Genomic DNA, 26533 nt, shown 5'->3' with positions numbered 1-26533 from the left:
TTGTAACCTTTTGCTAGTTTGTTTTCTCAACAGCTTTATCTATATCATGAGTAGTGCAGAGCCGGCCTGATGAGCTGAACTGAGAAAAACCCCTGAAGGACAAAGAGTCATTCATTCAGCTTTGGAAATATTTGCACTGTGTAATCTGGCAGTGTGAAGGGTATATCAATTAAGGAGCTGATATGTTGTGAAACGGATGGCAGGCAGAGAGAGTTGATTTTAATGACTTTGAGAAAGTGCATGTGGATGTTTGGGTTAGATAACTTCCCAGGTCTGGAGGAGTAAAGGGTGGAGCCAGGAAAAGGGGAAGAAGGGAGAGAGGGAAGGCGGGAGCAAAGGGAGAGAGGGAGAAAGAGAGTGTGGGAATGAAGGATGAACAGAGGTCAAGGGGGTTAACAACATTGAAAGGAGGGGGTCAGAAATGTTGAAGTATTGCTGTCTACTGGTGTGACTGAGTTTCTCCTCCATTCCACACACACATACACACACACACAAACACACACAGGTGAGCGTTCTGACAGACCAGGTGGAAGCTCAGGGAGTAAAGATCAGTGATCTGGAAAGTTCTCTGGAGGAACACCAACACAAGCTCAACTCTACAGAAGAGATGCTGCAGCAGGTAAGGACCTCACACACTGGTGCTCTTCCATTCAAACAAACGTTTGAACCTCAACCTTATTCACAGTCTCAGTTTAGACTGGCTTTAGTATGAAATCAACTTCCTCGTTTTGCATGGTTACCAGGTTCACTTCCATATGTAAAGTTCCCGTTTCTATTCAAACTGGGATCTGAAAGTCTGCATCACAGCAACACAAATATTATGCCTTCTCCCTTAGACTGACATCATGACATTTGCTTAATGTATGTAAAACGCTTTCATCTACTACTTTGTATTTCAAGACTAGCGCACATCCAAGGCAAAAATCTCCTCATACACTGGCTTATATTCAGTCCCTTAGTAGACTAGATTTAGACATGCTCTGTCTCCTAGCAGACTGTCTAGACATGCTGAGTCTTATGGTAGACTGCCTCCTAGAGAGTCCAGATGAGGTTGGACACATCGCCTCAGGCTGGGAGAGAGGGAGGGTTGGAAAGAAGGAGTGAAGGGACAGAGAATGAGAGAGAGAGAGAGAGAGAGAGAGAGAGAGAGAGAGAGAAGATAAAAGGTGTAAAGGGACAAGGAGAAAGTAAATGGACTGAGAGAGAAAGAAGCAGTGAGAGAGAAAGAAGGGTGGGAGGGAGTTGAAGAGAAAGGGGGAGCGCTCTGTCATCAGTAGAGGTGGTGCGTCCATATCTTCCACTCCTGTGAGGTGCAGTATAGTTCAGGCTCAGAGTAGACATGGAAACTCAGTCAGAATCAAGGATCCTCTTTTCAACTGAGCTAAGATAACTTAATGACAGCGACATCTTTGGCCTTCATGCATGAAAAGGACAATCGTCAGTCCATTCAAACTGGAAAATGAGGTAGGACAAACTTAGCATGCTTGTAAGCTTTTTTGCTACAGTATATCATCCTTCCAAGGAGAGGCTTTCAACTGCTCCAAAGTTTCCCCTCAAAAATTCTGTATTCCATACAGACTTTGTTAGACTGTCTTCAAATGCCTTCATTGCATTTCATTTGGCAGCCATTGCAAAGGCAAAGGCAACCTGGGGCATATTCATTACTTTGATTCTGTTGCAAACAGTTTATTTAGCAGAAGCAAAAGGAATGAAACAGGGAGGGACCTACCTGAATTTGTCCAATAGAAACTTTAGTTTTGCTCTGTTTGTTTCCTTCTGGTTCTTAAACGGTAAACAGTTTCTGTAACGAATACACCCCTGGTTAACTCTGTACAGCAGGGTTGATCTGAAGGGCCGGGTTTGTTTCCTTGAGACGTGGTCATTATGAGGCTTTGGACCTGAGCCGCAAATCTCTTACTAGTGACACAGCTCTAATATTTTCAATGTGCACTCTCCCAGAAACATCCCAGAAACCCAACCCTTTTCTCTTCAAAAAAGTTAAATGTTTTAATGCCAATGTTGGACTGCCTCAGTGCTTTGGATATTTTATTTGGACCTTTCTAAGGCTGCGTTTACACAGGCAGCCCAATTATGGTATTATTTTCACTAATTGGTCTTTTGACCAATCACATCAGATCTTTTCACATCAGATCTTTTTCAGAGCTGCTCTGATTGGTCAAAACACCAATTAATGAAAAAAAGATCAGAATTGGGCAGCCTCTGAGACTTTGCACCTGCCTGAAATCAACCTAATTATCTATTGAGTGAAATTAGGACTTTCAAAGCAGACAGTTTTTCTGATAAAGAGGGATAATTAGTGGCCCAGGCAAGGTCCTAATCAGCATCATGTTTGATTGATAGCAATCCTCATTCAAATAGGAAGGCACCTGCTGAGCCTCTACAGTACTTCTATTTGTTGTTGTATGGGAGCTGTGCAGGGTTCTGTGGGCTCTTTCATGCTCGCCTCTGCATGCTCTGTGCCTGCCTGTGAGAGGGGCAGTAAAAATAGTGCCCAGAGGCTGTGTATATTTAGCCATGTGGACAGCAGAGGGTTTGTCTGACTTTGAGAGAACTGAGCAGAGCTAGACGGTAACTTCTTTAGTGTCCAGAGTAGAAGTTCTGTTTGGGCTTCGTCTGTCTTTGTGTGGTTGTACTGCTGTCTCTAACGGTCTGTGTGTGTGGTCTCTAACCATTTGCATGATTGGTGTGTTAACACGTCTCACCTGGTGGCAGGAGTTCCTTAGCAGGACGTCACTGGAGAGTCAGAAGTTGGATCTGATGGGAGAGGTGTCCTACCTGAAACTAAAGCTGGTGGACATGGAGGAGAAACAGAATCATGGAGTAGAGAGGCAGCACAAAGCAGAGGTAAGGACACACACGCACAAACAAGGAGGGGTGATGAGTGTAATTCTAAGCTTAGGTATGATTGAGGCGGTCAGAGTTGAGTCCCTGAGACAGACTGTAGCATGTCTGTGATTTCAACTGACAGTTTATTTATTTTTTTGAATAATGTTGAGTTTAAACAAGTATAGGGAAGTTGAATTCCGTCAGGACTTTTTCTAAAGGGGTTTGTTTATTTCACATCCCTTGTGATATATCTCTGTTTAGTAAAGTGAGCTTTGCTCGTAAATGACAGGAGTGCATGTAGAAGTCCTGATCATGTTTTGGGAGACCCAACCATGTAGTCAGCTGCTGACTTTTTGACAATCATAAACCTACTCTAAAGACAGAGTAAAATGTACTCTACCCTCTTCCTGGACTACCTAGGAATGAAACTACTCTCCATGGAGTCATAGCTCTGTTTTAGTTCAACCTGAAATGTATGTTTGCTGAAGCCCATGTGGTATGTTGGGTTACCTACATCCATTACCACCTGTAATACCACGGTAAGGGCCAACATTTTCCTCAGAACTATTGCAAAACTTGACACCGTAACGTATGTAGTTACCATCAAAACATGGCTTGTCAAAGAGCCTTTGTGCCCCAGAGTACATCCTGTCCTATGTAAAGCCGTGCTGGCATGATGGATGACTGGGTAAACCTGAGGGTGAGTAGGCTTTAACTCAGCGACAGGTTTAACGTTTCAGTCTAAAGTCCTGATGTTGTTGAAATCATGACTGGCCCATTGTATGAGCTGCAGAGGAAGGTGGTTAGTGTTAAATGAGGCGATCCCACCCCCCTTTCAAGACCGGGTAGCATAACACTTTAGACAGGAAATTATCCATAACTGTGGTTTGTAATGTAGAGGATGTTCATTAAATTGGACAAAAATGGGATTCTAGGTTTAGTAATGTAAGGACATGTGTTGCAATAGTCTCTTTCTACTCTGGTCATGTATACACTACTTTCCCTATAACCGCTGTCTGGAGAGAATGACACATCTGCTTTGAACATTCCACTGATGTGTGACCATTCAAGCATACACAAATGAATATGCACACACACACACTTTGGAGGCCTCCCTGCAGTGGAGTGGAGTCACTAAGCTCATGGTTATATATATAGCTGTGGACAGCACTCCATATATCTGTCATATTCTCTATACTGGACACCATGTGATACTTCCACAGTCCAGGCATAGCTCTATGGTTGTTTACTCTAAATATGAGAACATGCCCTGCTCTAATGGACTAGACTCTGTTCCTTTCATGTGGCAGTACCATACACACACACACACGTGTGCATGATTAGGTACCTCTTATTCTCACTCAAGTAGGTCAATAACATATTTACCCTGGCCAGACGACTAATTCGCAGGCCCGGAGTGTGTGTTTAGACATAGCAGAGCTGTGTTTCTTATTGTGGTTCACGCTGACATATAAACCTAAATCATTGTGCGTCTTTAAAACTGCTTTAAACATTCCATCTGTTACTTTATTAACTAAATGGGTGTAGAAAATGTAGTTAGTATATCGTTGAGGAACACCACACAATTCTTCCCTCTCTTATTTTCCTTCCTTCTCTCTCTTCCCTCTGTGTCAGAGTGTAGTGAACTTGATTAGTGAGCTGCAGGAGCAGATGTGTAGGTTTCAGCAGGAGATCAATAGCAGGATCCAGGAGAGAACTGGACAGGCTGACAGCAGCCCACAGGAGGCCTGCGACACTGTATTGATGGAGGCCCAAAACCCAGACCAGGGGCTTGCCTGTGATGGTAGCCCAGAGGAGGTGCATGACAGTGGGCTGGAGGTGCCTCCTGACAGGCCTGATGTGATCCCATTCCCAGGCGTGGAGAAAAGCTCCAGTACTTCTGAGGAGCAGTGCTGCTGTGGCGGAGAGGGTGTAGGCAGAAAATGTCTGCATGACATTTGACTCTAAGCATGTAGTCGTCCCATCACTCAGTGTATGGAATGATCCCAAGGCTGACACTTAGATCTGTGCTTGCACTAAGGAACCCCTCACCACTACACTTAGACATACATAGTTCATGAGACCTAAACCCAATGCAATCCCGAGAAGTGTGTGTGTATAAGGGGGTTGATGCATGCACTGTACTGCATCATATTTAAAAGGCATTTCATGTTGGTGTTGTGAGAATAGTTTGCAGATAGAACCCAGGTACTCATGGACTATTTGACAGTCTTTCCAGACTATTAAACAATTCATTATCTGTTGTACATTTGTGAAAATGATGTTTATAAGTTGTATCTCCTCATCAATGTCCCCAGGTCATACTTCAAGAGCTCCGACTTCTCAAGGAGAAAGTTGACTATCTTGAAGACCAGAAGTCCCAGTATGAGAGGAGACTCAAAGCAACAAAGGTAAAACAAACACACATTAGCCTACCTCATCTCCTGTTATGTCTATACTATACTAGTAGTGTCCAGATTCCTCTGCTAACTGCAGCTTTCCTAAACTCTGTCCAATCTGCTTTTCTGCCCAGTTAAATGAGTCATTCACAAAAGCTTATTTTCTTAACAAATCTGCGGACAATTTTCTTTTCATAAATAGATTTAAATGGTGGTACAGTCCCTTCGTGGTGGTTTCTCTTGGCGGGTATACAATACCTTGGCGCACACCCCATTCTCTCTACCTGGCTCACTCTTTCACTCCCCTGCATTCTCTCTACCTCTCAATTTCTCTTTTCCTGTACCTCTTCATTGAGCTATTTTTAACTTTCACTCGCTTCATGTCTCCCATCTGCTTTTTGTTCATATTATGTCTTAACTTCAGTCACTGCTACTGTAACAAAGCTTTCCCTAAAATGACAATTCTTTACTATATTCTCAGGCTTAAAAGTGTGGTCATGTTGGGTGCAGTGCCTTGTTGTGGTTGTGTTACTGTGAACTTCAGTGTGCCCTATAGAAAACATATAGCCTGCTCTGGAAAGTTGAACCAACCAAATAATATATATATATATATATCTGCTTTAGTGTTCAGGCTTGAGTTTTTTTTTTTTTAAAGCATTTTACTGCTCCTGCTATAACATCTGCTAAACTGTGTATGCCACCAATAAACTTTGATTTGACTTAGTCTCCAACAGTGTGTGGAACCATGTGGAGGTTTTTGTTATGAATGTGTGGACTTAAACTTAGTTTGTCATTGTGTGTTGTCTTTCATCTTTCTGAGAGTAAAAGTGTGTTTTTAGCTTATGCATGCTCCTGATCTTACCCCATTCCCCTACAACACACAGGCAGAGATATCAGACCTCCAGCAGCTCCTGCTCAGTAAGAATGCTGAGATAGACAGCCTGCACACACAGCTCCTGGCCAGACCACCACTGTCCACTGAGACCTCAGAGAGAGGTAAGCACACAAACAATTCTCCCAACCTGCAACACTTTTTAATACAGGGTTTGTTATTCTGCAATGAAGGGGTTATGTTCTTTCTTGGCTACTAGTCTGTATCCATTTTTGTCACTCATGGATCAATAACATGCTGCAACAGTGGTAGCAAAAGGTGTGTGTGCCTGCATGGGAGTGTAGTGTCTAACAATGGTTCTCTCTCTCCACCTTGCATCATTTCCACTGTTAGAGGATATGTACAGGAGAAGGCTCAACAACAAGAGTAAGCCTTTAACACTACATAACAACTTTAACACATTGCTTTCAACCTCACCATTTTATCCCTTCCCTTAATGCACTCCTTTCCCACTGTCTTTCATACCCTGTTGTGGGGCTCCAGGAAAATCAAACCCAGGAATGGACCTTGGCTTTGGCTCTGGCTGTCTGGCAACATTTTATGAGCTCACATTTCTTCAACTGAGTATATTGAATCCCTGATCAGAATACAGAATTTCCACTGGGAAGGGACTCTTAATGTCAGCCAACTGGTGTTGAGTACCATAACCTTGATATGGCATTGTGCTCTTGCTACTAGAAGTATAGTTGAGTGATTTTAAGTTTCATTTTCAGAAGATGTCTTTTCCATTGCCCATGGCTGCCTGACAACTTTATCTACTTCATTTCTGCTTATTGTATGGGCCCCTAGCTCATACTGTTGATTTTCCCTGGCTAGATGAGACATTTTCCAACTGAGAAAAGCTCTATTGTACATATCCCTACTATATGCCTAAAATGGGGTAGAAAACGAAAGATTGCAAATACATTGTCATTATGGTACTGTGTGCATAAGGTACATGGTGGCAACTACAGTATAACTCCTCTTTCTACAGACCAGGAGCTCCAAAGGTTAAAGACCGGGATGGAAACACTGCTGGTTGCCAATGATGAAAAGGTGAGTAGGCGGCTGTCAGAAAAAGGTTACTATGAATGTATGTTTGTCTCTCTCGGTCAAGTAGTGAGCTGGAATTTGGCATGCATCTCAAAAATAAATCATTGAACAGTGTGAACCCACTGCTTTGTATATAGTTGGGTACCATTGTATACATTAAGCAGTGTTGGCATACACATTACTGTTTGGATGGCAGGGGCTGCTGGAAGGTCGATGGTGTACGTAACCACACATCAGTAGCACCACCCACCGCCATTTATAGCACACTAGGGCTTTTGTACTCTTACAGTTGCACGCACGGGTGGAATCCTGGATCTTTGAACACATGGGCATCATGCCTCATGCGTGCTAGCTCTCTCCGCGGCCATCCATTTTAGGCAAAGCCACAATTAAGGAGTCCTGGATCTGCCAGACCTAATTTTGGAGTTTGGTCCATTAAGAGAAACATGACAAGGCCATGGGCGCTGGCACCACTTCAAAACACACACACTCACTCTAACTCCTCAGGGCTAGTAACCACTACTCTGATTTCCAGCTATGCCCATGTCACTCTCCACCCTTTTAACCCTTATGTTGAACGCATATGGCGAAAGCCATTTACAGTGCCTTGCTAAAGTATTCAGACCCCTTGGATTTTTCACATTTTGTGTTAGTGGGATTAAAATGGATGTCAACAATCTAGAGAAAATACGCTAATGTCAAAGTGGATACATTTTTCCTTTAACAAAACTAAAAGACTGTTGCATAAGTATTCAGCCCCTTTTGTTTAGGCAAGCCTAAATTTAGTTCAGGAGTAAAAAATTGCATATAAATTGCATGGTCTCACACTGTGAAATAATAGGGGTTGACTTGATATTTGAATGACTAATGCTTCCTCTGTCCCCCATACACACATTTGTAAGGTCCCACAGTCAAGTGTTGAATTTCAAGCACAGATTCAACTACAAAGACCACAGAGCTTTTCAAAAGCCTCATGAAAGGCAGTGATTGGTAGATGGATAACAATAACCAATCAGACATTGAATGTCTCTTTAAGCATGGTCAGGTTGATAATTATGCGGTGAATTATGTATTAAACCACCCAGACACATCAAAGATACAGTCCTCCTTCTGAACTGAGCAGCAGGACAGGAATGACACTTCTCCGGTATGTTACCATGAGTCCATTGGTGATTTTAAAATGGCTACCGAGTTCAATGGCTGTGCTGGGAGAACTGAGGATGGATCATCAACATTTTATTGACTCCACAATAAAGACCTAAATGATAGTGTAAAAGAAGAATACAAATATACACAATGTATGCAACAAGGCACTAAAGTAATACTACAAAAAACACTGCAAAGGAATACACATTCAGTAATCTTGCTCTGATTTGTCATCCTGAGGGTCCCAGAGATAAAATGTAGCTTAGTTTTGTTTGATAAAATCCATTTGTATATCCAAATGTAGGAACTGGGTTCTACACTTTGAGCCCTTGCTGTCTCTGGCTCCACACCACCCCGCCCGGCCATCTAGATGTGTGAAAGTTAGTGTATAAGCTAATGATCCATCATGTATGACATTCCTGGGATTGTGTAAACTTACATTTTGTATTACCATATCATTTTTGTATGTTCTCTATAGTTATGTACTTGAAAATGTATCAATTGACCAATTCGGTACATTTGGGCAGACTTGATACACAAATAGTCCAGTATTGCAGTGCTTCACTGGATCAATCTGAAATGTTGCACACTTCTATCTAGTGGACAAAATCTAAATTGCGCGTAACTGCAATATTATATTTACATTTCAGTAATTTAGCAGACGCTCTTATCCAGAGCGACTTACAATTAGTGAGTGAATACATTTTTTATACTTTGGTTTTCCATATTGTGGTCTTCCTCTTGCATTTCAAAGACAATGGAATTTTTTAAAAATAGAAAACGCATGTATTTTTTTGTTTGTATTATCTTTTAACAGATCTAATGTTATATTCTCCTAGATTAATTTCACATTTACACAAACTTCAGTGTTTCCTTTCAAATGGTATCAACAATATGCATATCCTTGCTTCAGGTCCTAAGCTACAGGCTGTTAGATTTGGGTGTCATTTTAGGCGAAATTTGAAAAAAAGGGTCCAATCCTTAAGAGGTTAAACCAGGGTTGCTGTTTATTTGAGCAATATGAGATGGAACGGAGTTCCATGTAATAATGGCTCTTTTATAATACTGTATGCTTTCTTGAATTTGTTCTTGATTTGGGGACTGTGAAAAGATCCCTGGTGGCATGTCTGGTGGGGTAAGTGTGTGTGTGTCAGTGCTGTGTGTAAGTTGACTATGCAAACAATTTGGAATTTCCAACACAATGTTCCACACTGATTCATGTTCCACAACTCTTAGCCAAGCGAGACTGGCATGCATAGTATACATATTAGCCCTCTGATTACAATGAAGAGCAAGATGTGCTGCTCTGTTCTGGGCCAGCTGCAGCTTAATTTTGTCTTTATTTGCAGCACTCGACCACACGACTGGGCAATAATCAAGATAAGACAAAACGGGAGCCTGCAGAACTTGCTTTTTGAAGTGTGGTGTCAAAAAAGTAGCGCATCTCTTTATTACTGACAGACCTCTCCCCATCTTTACAACCATTGACTCTATATGTTTACAATCTAAGGTAACACCAAGTAATTTATTCTCCTCAACTTGTTCAACAGCCACACAATTCATTACCAGATTCAGCGGAGGTCTAGAACTTATGGAATGATTTGTACCAAATACAATGCTCTTAGTTTTGGATGTTCAGGACCAGTTTATTACTGGCCACCCATTCCAAAACTGACAACAAGGAGTTGCAAAGGCTTTCAGTGACTTCATTAGCTGTGGTTGCTGATGCGTATATATGGTTGAATCATCAGCATACATGGACACGCTTTGCTTAATGCCAGTGGCAGGTCAATGGTGAAAAGAGTAGAGGGCCTAGAGAGCTGCCCTGCGGAGCACCACACTTTACATGTTTGATGTTAGAGAAGCTTCCAGTAAAGAAAACCCTTTGAGTTCTATTAGATAGCTCTGAATACACGATATGGCGAAGGTTGAAAAGCCGTAACACCATTTTTTTCAACAACAGGTTATGGTTAATAATATCAAGGCTGCACTGAAATCTAACAGTACAGCTCCCACAATCATCTTATTAGCAATTTGTTTCAACCAAACATCAGTCAGTTGTGTCAGTGCAGTACATGTTGAGTGCCCTTCTCTGTAAGCATGCTGAAAGTCTGTTAATTTATTTACAGAGAAATAGCATTGTATTTGGTCAAACATTTTTTCCAACAGTTTGCTAAGAGCTGGCAGCAAGCTTATAGATCTGCTGTTAGAACCAGTAAAGGGCACTTTACCACTTTGGTAGCGGAATTACTTTGGCTTCCCTCCAGGCCAGAGGACAAAGACATTCCTCCAGGCTCAGATGAACGATATGATAGCTAGGGGTGGCTATAGAGTTAGCTACCATCCTCAGTAGCTTTCCATCGAAGTTGTCAATGCCAGGAGGTATGTTATTATTGATCGATAACAATTTATTTTCCACCTCTCCCAAACTAACTTTACAAAACTCAAATGTGCAATGCTTTTCTTTCATTATTAGTTTTTTATGCATGAATACGATGGCTCACTGTTAGTTGTTGGCATTTCCTGCCTACGTTTGCCCACTTGGCAACATCAAAAGGTTTTGTGATGAATAATCTGATTTGATGAAAGATGGCGTTGAATTTGTCTTTCTGCTCATTTCATTTAAACATTTTTCCTTCATTCTTTATATGATTGATCTTGGCTTCATAATACAGTTTCTTCTTTTTGTTGAGTTTAGTCACATTTCTCAATTTGCAGTAAGTCAGCCAGTCACTTATTAGCCATTTATGTTGCCCCATCTCTTTCAACCATATAGTTTTTCAATTCCTCATCGATCCATGGAGCCTTAACATTTCTAACAGTCAGTTTCTTAACAGGTGCATGTTTATCAATTGGAAGAAGCAATTTCATAATGTATCAAGTGCAGCGTCTGGATGCTTCTTATTAATCACATCAGACCAACAAATATTTTTTAAATCATCTACATAAGAGTCACAGCAAAATCTTTTGTATGATCTCTTATACACTATGTTAGGCCCAGCTTTTGGAACTTTGGCTTTCCTGGACATAGCCACTATATTGTGATCACTGCCTCCAATGGGTACGGACACAGCTTTAGAACAAAGTTCTACAGTATTAGTAAAAATGTGATCAATACATGTGGATGATCTTGTTCCTCTAGTGTTTGTAAACACCCTGGTAGGTTGATTAATAACCTGGCGCTGGTTACAGTGAGAAGCTTCCTCTTGAGCGGACAGCTTGATGAACACCAGTCAATTTTCAGGTCCCCGAGAAAGTAGACCTCTCTGTTTAGATCACATATACTATCAAGCATTTCACACACAATATTTAGATACTGACTGTTAGCACTTGGTGGTCTATAGCAACACCCCAAAAGAAAAGGCTTTAGATGTGCCAAGTGAACCTGCAACCACAACACTTCAATAACACTTGACATAAGCTCTTCTCTAAGCATTACAGGGATATGGCTCTGAATTATATACACTTCTCAAAAAAATAAAGGGAACACTTAAACAACATCCTAGATCTGAATGAATGAAATAATCTTATTAAATACTTTTTTCTTTACATAGTTGAATGTGCTGACAACAAAATCACACAAAAAATATCAATGGAAATCAAATGTATCAACCCATGGAGGTCTGGATTTGGAGTCACCCTCAAAATTAAAGTGGAAAACCACACTACAGGCTGATCCAACTTTGATGTAATGTCCTTAAAACAAGTCAAAATGAGGCTCAGTAGTGTGTGTGGCCTCCACGTGCCTGTATGACCTCCCTACAACGCCTGGGCATGCTCCTGATGAGGTGGTGGATGGTCTCCTGAGGGATCTCCTCCCAGACCTTGACTAAAGCATCCGCCAACTCCTGGACAGTCTGTGGTGCAACGTGGCGTTGGTGGATGGAGCGAGACATGATGTCCCAGATGTGCTCAATTGGATTCAGGTCTGGGGAACGGGCGGGCCAGTCCATAGCATCAATGCCTTCCTCTTGTAAGAACTGCTGACACACTCCAGCCACATGAGGTCTAGCATTGTCTTGCATTAGAAGGAACCCAGGGCCAACCGCACCAGCATATGGTCTCACAAGAGGTCTGAGGATCTCATCTCGGTACCTAATGGCAGTCAGGCTACCTCTGGCGAGCACATGGAGGGATGTGCGGCCCCCCAAAGAAATGCCACCCCACACCATGACTGACCCACCGCCAAACCGGTCATGCTGGAGGATGTTGCAGGCAGCAGAACGTTCTCCACGGCGTCTCCAGACTCTCACGTCTGTCACATGTGCTCAGTGTGAACCTGCTTTCATCTGTGAAGAGCACGGGGCGCCAGTGGCGAATTTGCCAATCTTGGTGTTCTCTGGCAAATGCCAAACGTCCTACACGGTGTTGGGCTGTAAGCACAACCCCCACCTGTGGACGTCGGGCCCTCATACCACCCTCATGGAGTCTGTTTCTGACCGTTTGAGCAGACACATGCACATTTGTGGCCTGCTGGAGGTCATTTTGCAGGGCTCTGGCAGTGCTCCTCCTGCTCCTCCTTGCACAAAGGCGGAGGTAGCGGTCCTGCTGCTGGGTTGTTGCCCTCTTACGGCCGCCTCCACGTCTCCTGATGTACTGGCCTGTCTCCTGGTAGCGCCTCATGCTCTGGACACTACGCTGACAGACACAGCAAACCTTCTTGCCACAGCTCGCATTGATGTGCCATCCTGGATGAGCTGCACTACCTGAGCCACTTGTGTGGGTTGTAGACTCCATCTCATGCTACCACTAGAGTGAAAGCACCGCCAGCATTCAAAAGTGACCAAAACATCAGCCAGGAAGCATAGGAACTGAGAAGTGGTCTGTGGTCACCACCTGCATAACCACTTCTTTATTGTGGATGTCTTGCTAATTGCCTATAATTTCCACCTGTTGTCTCTTCCATTTGCACAACAGCATGTGAAATGTATTGTCAATCAGTGTTGCTTCCTAAGTGGACAGTTTGATTTCACAGATGTGTGATTGACTTGGAGTTACATTGTGTTGTTTAAATGTTCCCTTTATTTTTTTGAGCTATATATATATATATATATATACACACACATATACAGTGAGGGAAAAAAGTATTTGATCCCCTGCTGATTTTGTACGTTTGCCCACTGACAAAGACATGATCAGTCTATCATTTTAATGGTAGCTTTATTTGAACATTGAGAGACAGAATAACAACAACAAAATCCAGAAAAACGCATGTCAAAAATGTTATGAATTGATTTGCATTTTAATGAGGGGAAATTAGTATTTGACCCCTCTGCAAAACATGACTTAGTACTTGGTGGCAAAACCCTTGTTGGCAATCACAGAGGTCAGACGTTTCTTGTAGTTGGCTACCAGGTATGCACACATCTCAGGAGGGATTTTGTCCCACTCCTCTTTGCAGATCTTCTCCAACTCATTAAGGTTTCGAGCCTGACGTTTGGCAACTCGAACCTTCAGCTCCCTCCACAAATGTTCTATGGGATTAAGGTCTGGAGACTGGCTAGGCCACTCCAGGACCTTAATGTGCTTCTTCTTGAGCCACTCCTTTGTTGCCTTGGCCGTGTGTTTTGGGTCATTGTCATGCTGGAATACCCATCCACGACCCATTTTCAATGCCCTGGCTGAGGGAAGGAGGTTCTCACCCAAGATTTGACGGTACATGGCCCCGCCCATCGTCCCTTTGATGCAGTGAAGTTGTCCTGTTCCCTTAGCAGAAAAACACCCCCAAAGCATAATGTTTCCACCTCCATGTTTGACGGTGGGGATGGTGTTCTTGGGGTCATAGCCAGCATTTCTCCTCCTCCAAACACGGCGAGTTGAGTTGATGCCAAAGAGCTCGATTTTGGTCTCATCTGACCACAACACTTTCACCCAGTTCTCCTCTGAATCATTCAGATGTTCATTGGCAAACTTCAGACGGGCCTGTATATGTGCTTTCTTGAGCAGGGGGACCTTGCGGGAGCTGAAAGATTTCAGTCCTTCACGGCATAGTGTGTTACCAATTGTTTTCTTGGTGACTATGGTCCCAGCTGCCTTGATATCATTGACTAGATCCTCCCGTGTAGTTCTGGGCTGATTCCTGACCGTTCTCATGATCATTGCGACTCCACGAGGTGAGATCTTGCATGGAGCCCCAGGCCGAGGGAGATTTGACAGTTATTTTGTGTGTCTTCCATTTGCGAATAATCGCACCAACTGTTGTCATCTTCTCACCAAGCTGCTTGGCGATGGTCTTGTAGCCCATTCCAGCCTTGTGTAGGTCTACAATCTTGTCCCTGACATCCTTGGAGAGCTCTTTTGGTCTTGGCCATGGTGGAGAGTTTGGAATCTGATTGATTGATTGATTGATTGATTGCTTTTGTGGACAGGTGTCTTTTATACAGGTAACACGCTGAGATTAGGAGCACTCCCTGTAAGAGAGTGCTCCTAATCTCAGCTCGTTACCTGTATAAAAGATACCTGGGAGCCAGAAATCTTTCTGATTGAGAGGGGGGTCAAATACTTATTTCCCTCATTAAAATGCAAATCAATTTATAACATTTTTGACATGCTTTTTTCTGGATTTTTTTGTTGTTATTCTGTCTCTCACTGTTCAAATAAACCTACCATTAAAATGATAGACTGATCATGTCTTTGTCAGTGGGCAAACGTACAAAATCAGCAGGGGATCAAATACTTTTTTCCCTCACTAATATATATATCTATATATATCACACACACACACACACACTACCAGTCAAAAGTTTGGACACACCTACTCATTCCAGGGCTTTTCTATATTTTTACTATTTTTTACATTGTAGAATAATAGTGAAAACATCAAAACTATGAAATAACACATGGAATCATGTAGTAACAAAAAAAAGTGTTAAACAGAGATATACATAAAACTGAAAAGAGCAAACAAAGCAAGATAAAAATATATACATTCAGTAGTCCATTAATCAATTGGTGTGTGTGTGCTGCGGGTTTGAAGCTAAGAACCCATAGGATTGGCTCTCTCATCCCTTCCAGGCTTCTGGGAGGGAGGGTGGACAATGAGCCTGTCATAGCGGATGTAAGCAATGTCCCCACGCGCTCTGGCAGCTTTCATGGCTGAGAAATTCTTTCCTCTTCTGGCGCACAGCTTCAGGATAGTCGTTGTTGAGGAAGATATACGTTCCTCTTAAGTTCTTGACTCTTTCCAGAACAGCTACCTTGTCCTTGAACCTCAGGAACTTGACCACTATCGGCCTGGGCCTGTCACCTGGGCCGGTGGTGTGTTTTCCAGTCCTGTGGGCGTGGTCTCCCGCAATCTTCCTGTGGTCCATCTTTTAATTTCTCAGAGATCATTTCTCTCACTTTGTCCTCAGACTCCGTCCAGGTCACGTGGAGATTCTGCAATTCCGTTCACAACCATTTGTTCCACCTTGATTGTCCCTAGAGATTTATCCGTCATTGTTATCATGGATTTACACACATAACTGATGTCCTCTCTCAATGACTTACAGATTGCTGTCATCTTGCCGTTCTCCTGTATAAAATCATTGAGCTGACCCTGGGAGAACTGCAAACTGTTCTTCAGGTCATGGACCTCTCTGGTCAGGTCGTCCATTCTTTTATTAGTTGAATGCACCAGTATTTCGACAAAACACTTGAAGCTATTTTATTTTTGTAATAACTGCTTGTAGAACTATTTTTGTTTGTTTAAAAGATCCTTCACGTGATAGAGAGACACCACTGTCCTCAACGGTACTCCCACCGGCTTTGGTATTTGTCATGGTAGCTAGCAACGTAGGTTACGCTGTTACTCCTCACAGTTCCAGACAGGGCAGGTCACAGGGAAGATTGAAAACAACAATCAGCAGGGATCTTGACAGCCACAAACTCGGGACAATCCGCTGTCTCAGCCACAATGGCTAACCGCGTCGAGGGTTGCGTTCAAGCCCTGAAGAAAACCCTGCTAGCATGATAGGCAGCTAGCTAAATAGCTCCTCAGACCCGGCCTTGGTTGGCAGAATCACTGGACAGAGACTAGCAGTCCCAGCAACTGATGCCAACTGCGTGGCGGGATCCAAACTAAAAAGGTAGCTAGCTACTAAGAAACTTTCCAATACACTTTCAAAACGACAAACTTTTCTAAACAGCAAAACCGAGCTCTCCCTCATTCCGCGTTCAACAGGAAGAAATGATAGTTATTACAAAATAATTATGGGTAAATATTGCACAATCCAGGTGTGCAAAGCTCTTAGACTTACCCAAGAAGACTCACAACTGTAATCAATGCCAAAGGTGTTTCTATCATGTATTGACTCAGGGAGCTGAATACTTATACAACTATGTTTTAGTTATTGTATTTTTATTCATTTTTTCCACTTTGGCATTTAGTGTTTTGTGTAGATTGACAATTAAATCAATTTTAATCCCACTTTGTAACACAAAATGTGAAGAAATACTACTTTTGCAAGGCACTGTATGGATGAATCTCCTTGTTACAGGACCGGCGTATTGAGGAGCTCACGCTGCTCTTAGTCCAGTGCAGACAGTTCAGAGACGTTGTGACCCCAAGACAAGGTAACAGCAATCTCCCCTACCATACATAGTACTACACTAGTTATTGATTGTTTTATTTAAAAGCCACCAAAACGGTAAAACATTCCTTACATTCAAATGTATAATGAACCAGAGAAAGCAAAACATTTCCATTACTCACGATGGTATGAAGCAATTACCCTCCCTCTTCGATAGCTCCACCCACTATACTCTCAGTACCCAATGAGAGGACTCCGTCAAGCTTGGTATCCAATGAGAGGACTCCATCGAGCAGCAGTGAGGAAGAGGAGCATGGAGTTGTGATGTCAGTTCCTCCCGGTGCACTCCCAGAGAACACAAAGACTGAGGTGGGTCAGAGGAAGGGGAATGTTCAGATGGGGGGAAAAATGTGTTCTCTCAGCCCCAAGCATACACTGACAATTATTCTAGTTTTCAGTATCAGCATAATATGAAGAAGGTAGAAAGTGCCTTTGGATGAAAACATGATCGATCCTGCCCAATAAGGTTCAGAAGCCTCATTTTCCCACAAGTCTGCTGACTGTTCAACTAGAGGTTATGACACTAGTCATATTCCTCATTCCCTGTCCTTATCTCCATCTCTCCTCTGGTCCAGATGTCCTTCAGCAGTTCATCCCCCCAGCTCGTGTCCCACCTGCCAGCCCAGAAGGAGAGAGAACTCTGGTGAGACTCTGGGAATGGAACACCTTTTATCTGACTTATTTAAGAGATCTATGGGACTGCACTTATCAACATATTTCGTTGTGAATTGAATGATCAGATGATCATGTATTTTTATCAGGAGACAGCCCCGACTTTTATCAAGCAGTATGAACAACCTACAGAATGGATCTTCATCCAAGGTAGAGGAGACATTTTCACTTGACACCATTTACTGCCCAGAGTGGGAAAGTCTGACTAGAAAGCGCTTTACACCTTTCTCCTCAATCTGTATCACAGCACTAACTCCTTGTCATCTAATGATTGTTCTTCACCTTTCTTACATCTAGTATGTAGTGGTGATTCCTGTAGAGGCTGAAGTGTCTGCTGAGGTATTATTACTGGTAACAAAACTCTTCACTTTTCATATCTAACCATTACTGTTCTCTTTCTTGTGTTTGGGTTACACTTCTGACCAATGATTGTTTTGTGTCTTGTCAATCAGAATTTGATAGAAAATAAATCAATGACTTAAAAGTCAAATAAAACATTTGTATTGGTCTAATTGTTTCATTTATCTGTGTTTGTTCTCCAGAATGGGCCTGTAGATAACAGGTACCAGACCCTGCCGTTGAAGGCCTCCCTCCCAGAGCATAATGGAGAGGGAGAGTGCAGTGAGACACAGAGCCAGAGGTCTCCAGAGGGGAGTGAAGATGGAGACTCAAGTAAGCCTAAAGAAGCACTACCTGCCACACAGACTGTCCATAAGTGCTTCAGATACCTTCACCTCAGAATATATTGTAGGATTCAATGTGTCTTATGTTGCATGGTGGACAGACCTGTTCTGAGAAACCATCTATGCTTAGGTCTGGCCCCTTCTACACCACAGAGCACAAAGCCCCTGATATCAGATCAGACCAAGACTTGGTCCTCCCTTTGAGACAGGGCAACTACACAGGTCTCTGATTAGTTGTACTGTGATCAAAGCTAATAGGGGAGAGGCCCCAGCCAGAGCAAAGGTTTTCAGGGATATTCCTGACTGCCTGACATATACCATGTTCACAGCCCCAACCTCTTTCTGATCGACCACACGCAACCCAACCCCATCCTCTCTCTCTCACAGACCACGCTTACCCCAATTCCACTTTCTCTTTCTAAATTACCAAGGTCCACACAACCCCACCCTCTCTCACGGACCACACTCACCCCAACTCCACCCTGGGCTTTGGAGTGGCAGGAATCAAGTCCAAGAGTATATGATCCTCCCACAAAATTAATCTATATTGGCCTCCCAGCTGTAACTGGTGCCATATCGTGGCAGAGGTGGGATTTTGTGCTGTGCACATGGACCGGCACAGGCCCAGCAGCTGGAACCACTTTCTATGTGCTCTCTCTCCTATTGGGTGGTCGGTTAGACCCAAAGGCCTCCAATATAAACATGAGAAAGCAAAGCTCTACCAATCCCCTAGTGGGCCTATCTGTGAGTCTTACTGGGGTCCAACACATAACGAAAAATACATTACAGACAAAATACTTTCAATTGATATACACAACATGTTCATGTTTTTAAATGTGTGTGTTTGTGTGTGTGCGCATCTATCAGTTACACATACATGTCAGTACATACACACAACAAGTAGGTCACATGGGGGAGAGGCATTGTGCCATGAGGTGTTGCTTTATTTATTTTTTGAAACCAGGTTTGCTCTTCACTTGCGCTATATAAGATGGAAGGGAGTTCCATGCACTCATGGCTCTGTATAATACTGTACGTTTCCTTGAATTTGTTCTGGACCTGGGGACTGTGAAAAGACCCCTGGTGGGGTAAGTGTGTGTGTCAGTGCTGTGTGTAAGTTGACTATGCAAACAATATGGAATTTCCAACACATTAATGTTTATCTTTCAGGGATTTGTACACGTAGGGTGTCCATGGCACTAGCTATGAGCTAATTAACATGTTTGTGCTAGTTATCTCTCCACAGGCTATTGGCAATAAACATAATTCACTTTATTTTTTATTTTGACAGTCATTAAGATTGAGGTCTTTTTGAAGGTTCACTGCCTGTATAAAACGTATTTTCACACAAAGATAACATCAGCTATTTGTTTTGCTGCCCTGGAAAGAAATTACTTTTTGAACCAGTTGATTGCTTTTATTCGTGCATTGTACATTTTCAAGAGCAACTCAAATGAAAGCTAAACCAGAACCTTCGCCCACATGTAAACTTCCGATTGAAATTATTAAATGTTTCAATGATGGATACACAACTAGATAATAAAGATCATTTTTGTTGATCTTTCCCCCCTTCTTACAGGAAAGACAGAGAAAATGGACGACACCTCATCCTCTGACCTTTCACCCCAGTCTTCAGGGGCGGAGTCAGGTCAACGGACTATTGGCTCACCAGAACACCTGAAGAACAATAACAGTATCAGGAAGCTCTGGGGAAAGTGAGTGGGTATAATGTTTATTTTTTGGGATAAAATATATACAGTAAATTGAGCATATACCTCACCTAAAATGGCAAGCTTAGGGATGTGAATGACACCCAAGTCTTGCATATTATGTACAGTATGTCTATGAAATAAAATAATGTCCTCTCCTCCAGAATCAGGCGGACCCAGTCAGGGGGTCTGCAGGGGGAGGACCTGGAACCAAACCAGTTTAGGAGAGGGGGGCTGCGTGCCACAGCGGGGCCAAGACTCACCCGGACCCCTGAGTCTGGCAGTTCTGTTCGGTAAGACTGGGTTTACGGGATAACTCCTTGACACCACCTAATTCCCCAATAGATTATTGCCATGAAATAACAATGTGGTAACACTTTATTTAGATAGTCTGTAGAGCATCTACAGATGGACTATCAGTAAAATTTCTACTAACCCTAACCTTAACCCTTACCCTAACCCTTATTAAACCTAACCGTAACCTTAGCAAGCAGTTGCTTATCAACAGATAGCTTGTTGATAGTATGACCATCTGTAGAGCATCTACAGATGGAAATTCCGGACTATCCAAATAAGGTGTGACCCAATATGTGACCGACCGCCTCGATTTGGTCTTATGTAGCAACATTTGAAATTGTGTTTTTTTACATTGGATAAAAGTAGAGGCTCAGAGCTAGAAAATGGTACATCATACACTGCAGTTGAGGAACAAATGGGAATTTAATTCTGCTTTGAAAGTTGATAAACTTGTAACCCCACTTTTGAGAAAAAGGCCCTTGAATGTTTTGGGACACCTACTGGAGAGCTCTTCTTTGCCTGCACCCATTCAGCATCGTTCACACACTCTTAAGCCTTAGCCCCACCCATCTATTTAAGGATTCACATGTGAGGTCATGTGCTAAACAGTGAGTACGGTAGTGTACAACCAAAGATTTCAAGACTAAAGGCTGGTTTAGACATTCTATCGATGTCTGTATACAGTTGTTGCAGTGACATCATAAAATGCCATTTAGTAGACGCTTTTATCCAAAGTGACTTACAGTCATGCGTGCATACATTTTTTTGTGTGTATGGGTGGTCCCGGGGAATCGAACCCACTACCTTGGCTTTAAAAGCGCCGTGCTCTACCAGCTGAGCTACAGAGGACCACGTCATGAACATTCTATTGTCGTCCGACATCAAACTTTGTCGTTATGAAAAATGTAGTTAGTTTCTAGCTTGTTAGAAGGTGTAAACTGTACAGTGAAATGGTTACTTGCATAGTGGAGTCTTTTGATTAGACAGGTAGCTAGCTAAACGATGAACCATAATACCAACTCATATTGTTGCTACCCTTCATGAATCTACAGGTAGCTAAAGCTAACCAACTAGCTAGGTTCAATGTTAGCCTAATGTCAGCTAGCTAGCTATCTCTAGCAATGTAAATGGCTCTGAGGTATGAATAACATTACTACACAGATCATACACGTAATGTTAAATAGCTAGCTAGCCAGCCAGCTAACGTTAGCTAGTAGCTAACAGTACACTTTAACTTGCAATGAAAACAACTTTCTAACAACATTTGAAACGTATAATATCTGAAAATGTAACTAGGTAGACTCTCTTACCCGCATACATGGATGAACGCTGCTCCCTCTCTGTCACAGATGCCATTGTTGCCCTTAGTTTGAAGATGTAATCCAGACAGGTGTTTTATACAACAGCTTTCTGTTTTCTCTTTCTGACTCCCTCTGCATTTGCAATCAAATGCCTGAATTTTCTCCATCTCCTTAGCTATCATACTCCGGGAATTTCACTGATTTCAAAACTCTGTCCTCCAGAAAGTGCAGAGCCTTAGCAACACTTGTGCAGTTCTTTGTGATATCTTTCAAAAAAAGCCACTTTAGAAAGGATTACCTACACATACTAAGCAGCTCATGTTATAGACAGAAGAGTGCTACATGGCTGAACAATCCGAACTCATCTCTCAGCATGTCCAGCCCAACCATTATCTCAGCCAATCATGACTAGTGGGAAGGTTCCTGACTTTTTCCGTGGTTAAACCAACTAGGCTGGAATAAAAATAAAATAAAAAGGTATTTACAGACGGCATACAATTTTGTTTTTAAGGCACATGAAAGTTCACATGTTCCAGAACGCATTTCTGCCAAAAAGTTTTTTTTATAAAACATTTTTTAAATAACGTTCAAATGCCTCTCCTGTGAAGTAGTGATGCGTGACATACGCCTAGTTTCCTGAAATGAGTCGCATGTTTGCTTCTGCACCTGTTTCAATATAGGGAATACTGTTCACATTGTATAGATGTTGAATAGGCCATATACAATGCATGTAGACAGAAGCAAAACAAGGTTTTCTATCAGTGTTCTCTCTCTCATGTATTCTTAATCTAATTTCTCTCATTCTGTCTTTCAGGGATATGAACACTCCATTCAGCCAGTGGACCAGGGAGCAGGTGTGTGGTTGGCTGGAGGACTATGGTCTGGGTCAGTACGTCAACCTGACCCGGCAGTGGGTCGACAACGGACAGACGCTCCTGTCCGCCAGGCCGCAGGACTTTGAGAAGGTCATTGAGGGAGAGAGGGTTGCTACCCTGATGAACTTAAAAACATACAAAATTGTTGCTTGTATGGTGTCCATATTAGGACAGCCTCAGGGTCACAAGTAGGTTGTGTCAGTCACTCAGAACTTGTCAGTCTCATCAGGATTCCTTATATAGACACTGCTTTGTCTTAATACTCTCTGGAGAACATGTAACACTGCAGGAATCAAGATCATGTTTTATAAACATAGTCATTGATTGGCTTTGGGAAACCACAGTAAAACCTTCCATGCAAACAAATGCAGTGACAACCATATTGCTCCAAATGCAGGTTGTTTGGGAACGTTATTTTATTGTAAATGTTTCTGTGTCCACAGGAAATGGGTATCAAACACCCGCTACACAGGAAGAAACTACAGCTGGCTCTGAGGGGGTTCGGTACTAAAGCCATGGAGAAGTCCTCTGAGCTGGACCACATCTGGGTTACACGTACGTCTACAACTTAAACTGTACTATTAAAATCTACCATATTCAGACAGAAGTGTGGTATTTGAGGTGAACAATGAGTCAACTATATTGTCTGTACGATATTTTGTTGGAAAATATTCCTTGTTTAAAATGAAGTTAAAATGGTTAACTCTGATTGGTCACATGCAGGATGGTTGGATGACATAGGCCTTCCTCAGTACAAGGACCAGTTCCACGAGGGACGAGTGGATGGCAGGATGCTCCAGTATCTCACTGTGGTAAGGCTAAACAATTAGATGTTTTAAAGTGAATCCTACAAAAAACATTGGGAGTTAACGTGCTCTCATCTGATATCATCACCATTATTATGCCATTAGTGTAAAAGGGGTCCCATACAGTGAATACACCCTAGCTTACCTACTGAACTACAGTGAATACACCCTAGTTTACATACTGAACTACAGTGAATACACCCTAGCTTACATACTGAACTACAGTGAATACACCCTAGCTTACATACTGAAATACAGTGAATACACCCTAGCTTACATACTGAACTACAGTGAATAAACCCTAGCTTACCTACTGAACTACAGTGAATAAACCCTAGCTTACCTACTGAACTACAGTGAATACATCCTAGCTTACCTACTGAAATACAGTGAATACACCCTAGCTTACCTACTGAAATACAGTGAATACACCCTAGCTTACCTACTGAAATACAGTGAATACACCCTAGCTTACCTACTGAACTAAAGTAATTGAACTGTTTCCCAGAATGACCTGCTTTTCCTGAAGGTGACCAGTCAGCTCCATCACCTCAGTATAAAGTGTGCTATCCACGTCCTACACGTCAACAAGTTCAACCCCCACTGCCTCCGACGCAGGCCTGGGGAGGAGGTGAGAGGGAGGGGACCCTGAAGTGGGGGGAGGAGGGAAATGAGTGACTGAGGAGAGAAGCAAAAGTTGGAAGGATGGATGAAAAATTAGTTAAGATTTGTTTAATGATAAGATTTTACTGCTCAGTGGATGAACTCTCTCATTTCTCTCTCTCCTTGGTCAGAGGAACCCCTCTCCCTCAGAGGTGATCCAATGGTCCAACCATCGTGTGATGGAGTGGCTTCGGGCAGTGGACCTGGCTGAGTATGCACCCAACCTACGGGGCAGTGGGGTCCATGGAGGTCTCATTGTGAGTGGACTGCACCTCAGAACCATGTATGCGTCCCAATTCCCCAAACTTTTCTGAAGTGTGCAGTTGCACACCCCCCGTCATTTGCAAGTCCACACTTTGGAAGAAGAGTGGAGAATCGGGATGCAGCCTAAGTCACTTAAAAATGATGTGTTCCTACCTGAGTGAGCTCCAGCCCTCTCCTCTACCCCTGTACTTTAGATTCTGGAGCCGCGGTTCACCTCTGAGACCCTGGCCATGCTGCTGAACATCCCCCCTCAGAAGACACTGCTCCGCCGCCACCTGGCCACCGCCTTTACCGCACTGGTGGGGACACAGGCCACTCTGGAGAAACGGGAGTACGCCAACGCCACCGGCCATGCACCCCTCACCACCACCGCCAAAGTCCGGGTACGACTGCTGTGTGTCCATGGAAGAAGGCCTGTGATTACTGTATAATGTGCTGTGAGCACTGTGTCCATTTTAATGAAATCTGCCTAATTTGCTGTTATTGAGAGTTTTAGATATAATCCGCAGTAGTTATTTTTCAATGTACAAATTGTGTACAGAGAACCCTAGCTTAAGCCCTTTCTTCCTGTATTATTTCAGCCCAAGAAGCTTGGTTTCACCCACTTCAGTCACCTGAGGAAGAGGAGGCCGGATGACTTGGCGGACTACATCTGCCCTATAGACAGTGGGGGCCTTTCGGCCATGAATGGGGTTTCCCACCGGCCGTTCGCAGCGGTCCGAGGCCTCAGCCCCATCCTGGACAGAGAGCCAGAGAGACTGGAGCAGGTGGGGCCCAAAAGCTGACACTGACGCTCCCCTCAGCCAATGACTGCAAGTCGTACAGCTTTTAACCCCGCCCCACATGCCTTTGTGAACACGCCCCCGCTCTCCCTGAATCAAGGTGGTGATTTTGTGATTCGGTGGAAATTCTAACGCAGTGATTTTATCACCAAATGGTGATTCGCTGGACAAGCTAGTGTGTGTGTGTGTGTGTATACATATAATGAATATCAGCTGGATGTGCTAATTGGGTATTCGCTGGATATGCTTACCAAGTAACTGACCTGGATATGTTGAAATCATGACTGACCTGACAGGCTAAATTATGATTCATAATTTTACGGTTGTATAATGGTTCCCTTTGAAAGCCGCTCTGCATTCCTGGCAAAATGAAATGGATTCAGCTTTCCTTTCTTCTTTCTTCTGCCATTGCTTCAGAACATCAACATGATGTGTTACTGACCATTGCAGCCTTCCTCCTTACCTTGCTGGATTCAGCTTAGCTATCAACTGCCTTTCTTGAGTTATGGTACAATGTACACATGAATACCAATTATATAAGCTTGTTTGATTTATTTGGTTATATTTAATAACTTGCAAAAATTCACAGTATACAAGGTGCTCTCATGATAATGCAGGTTTGCGCACAATAACCACTCAATTGGCCTATAATTATATATTGAAAATAAAGAATAATTTGCAGGTGATTGTTTTTTGTATGCTGCATGTTTGATAGTTTAGTTCATTTTAATTTTAGACCTAAATCCTAAATGCATTATTGGGGTAAAGGCCAAACTAACCAATATTGACTCTTTGAAACAAAGTGCTCTTGCTGACTCTACTATATCAAACATAACGGATTATAGACAATAATAATGCTACTGCGGCTTCAAATAATTTTCCCGATAATGCTCACCTGAATTTACAGCATTGTTACATGTTTACTGTTGTATACTATCACGTGACTGGTAAGCCATGAATGCTAAAGTTTTCAGAATGCTGATAATATTCCATCAGGCATCCACTGAGGACAGTTCTGTCTCCAGCTCAGACACTGAGGACAACATGGTGAGTTTCAGCATTGTTTTTCAGAGAACTAAAGATGTGTTCTTTATAATACAGTATTTCATTTTCCCCCATGGTGTTTCAGTGATGCTATGGCTCAAGTTATAACTGCTAGGTGGAGTATTATTCAGTATGTTGGACTACTGTTACGTACCATGCTCCTTTCTCCATATTATTGCAACATTATGGTCTTCATTGTATCCTCAGGTCCTTCATTAAAGTCATGCTTTAACATCTGTGTAGTCTACCTACAGTGAGGGAAAAAAGTATTTGATCCCCTGCTGATTTTGTACGTTTGCCCACTGACAAAGACATGATCAGTCTATAATTTTAATGGTAGGTTTATTTGAACAGTGAGAGACAGAATAACAACAAAAAAATCCAGAAAAATGCATGTCAAAAATGTTATAAATTGATTTGCATTTTAATGAGGGAAATAGGTATTTGACCCCTCTGTAAAACATGACTTAGTACTTGGTGGCAAAACCCTTGTTGGCAATCACAGAGGACAGACGTTTCTTGTAGTTGGCCACCAGGTTTGCACACATCTC

General features: G+C 42.6%; 1 protein-coding gene across 1 annotated transcript; it reads left to right on the top strand.

Moving 5' to 3' along the window:
- The first annotated feature begins 592 nt into the window (after nucleotides 1-592).
- Nucleotides 593-26212, top strand: LOC311118773 (liprin-beta-2-like). Its single transcript, XM_084193552.1, has 21 exons — nucleotides 593-619; nucleotides 2734-2865; nucleotides 4483-4779; nucleotides 5166-5258; nucleotides 6131-6242; nucleotides 7112-7173; nucleotides 16794-16869; nucleotides 17044-17195; nucleotides 17462-17529; nucleotides 17648-17708; nucleotides 17856-17897; nucleotides 18101-18230; nucleotides 19821-19956; nucleotides 20115-20243; nucleotides 22363-22513; nucleotides 22867-22978; nucleotides 23147-23235; nucleotides 23738-23860; nucleotides 24024-24149; nucleotides 24351-24539; nucleotides 24738-26212. Exons 1-21 carry the CDS (start codon nucleotides 608-610, stop codon nucleotides 24939-24941), a joined length of 2496 nt encoding a protein of 831 aa, XP_084049678.1. The 5' UTR covers nucleotides 593-607; the 3' UTR covers nucleotides 24942-26212.
- Nucleotides 26213-26533: the final 321 nt, after the last annotated feature.

Source organism: Coregonus lavaretus (genome assembly GCF_964263955.1).
Source record: "Coregonus lavaretus genome assembly, contig: HAP1_SCAFFOLD_1717, whole genome shotgun sequence".
Lineage (NCBI taxonomy): Eukaryota > Metazoa > Chordata > Actinopteri > Salmoniformes > Salmonidae > Coregonus > Coregonus lavaretus.
Note: the sequence above shows the minus strand (reverse complement) of the source record. Positions and strands in the feature narration are given on the sequence as shown.

Excerpts from the sequence above, each read along its gene's own strand:
- LOC311118773 (XM_084193552.1), top strand. Across the intron at positions 17,530-17,647 it reads CAGAAGGAGAGAGAACTCTG|GAGACAGCCCCGACTTTTAT; the intron begins GTGAGACTCTGG and ends TATTTTTATCAG. Across the intron at positions 23,236-23,737 it reads TGCTCCAGTATCTCACTGTG|AATGACCTGCTTTTCCTGAA; the intron begins GTAAGGCTAAAC and ends ACTGTTTCCCAG.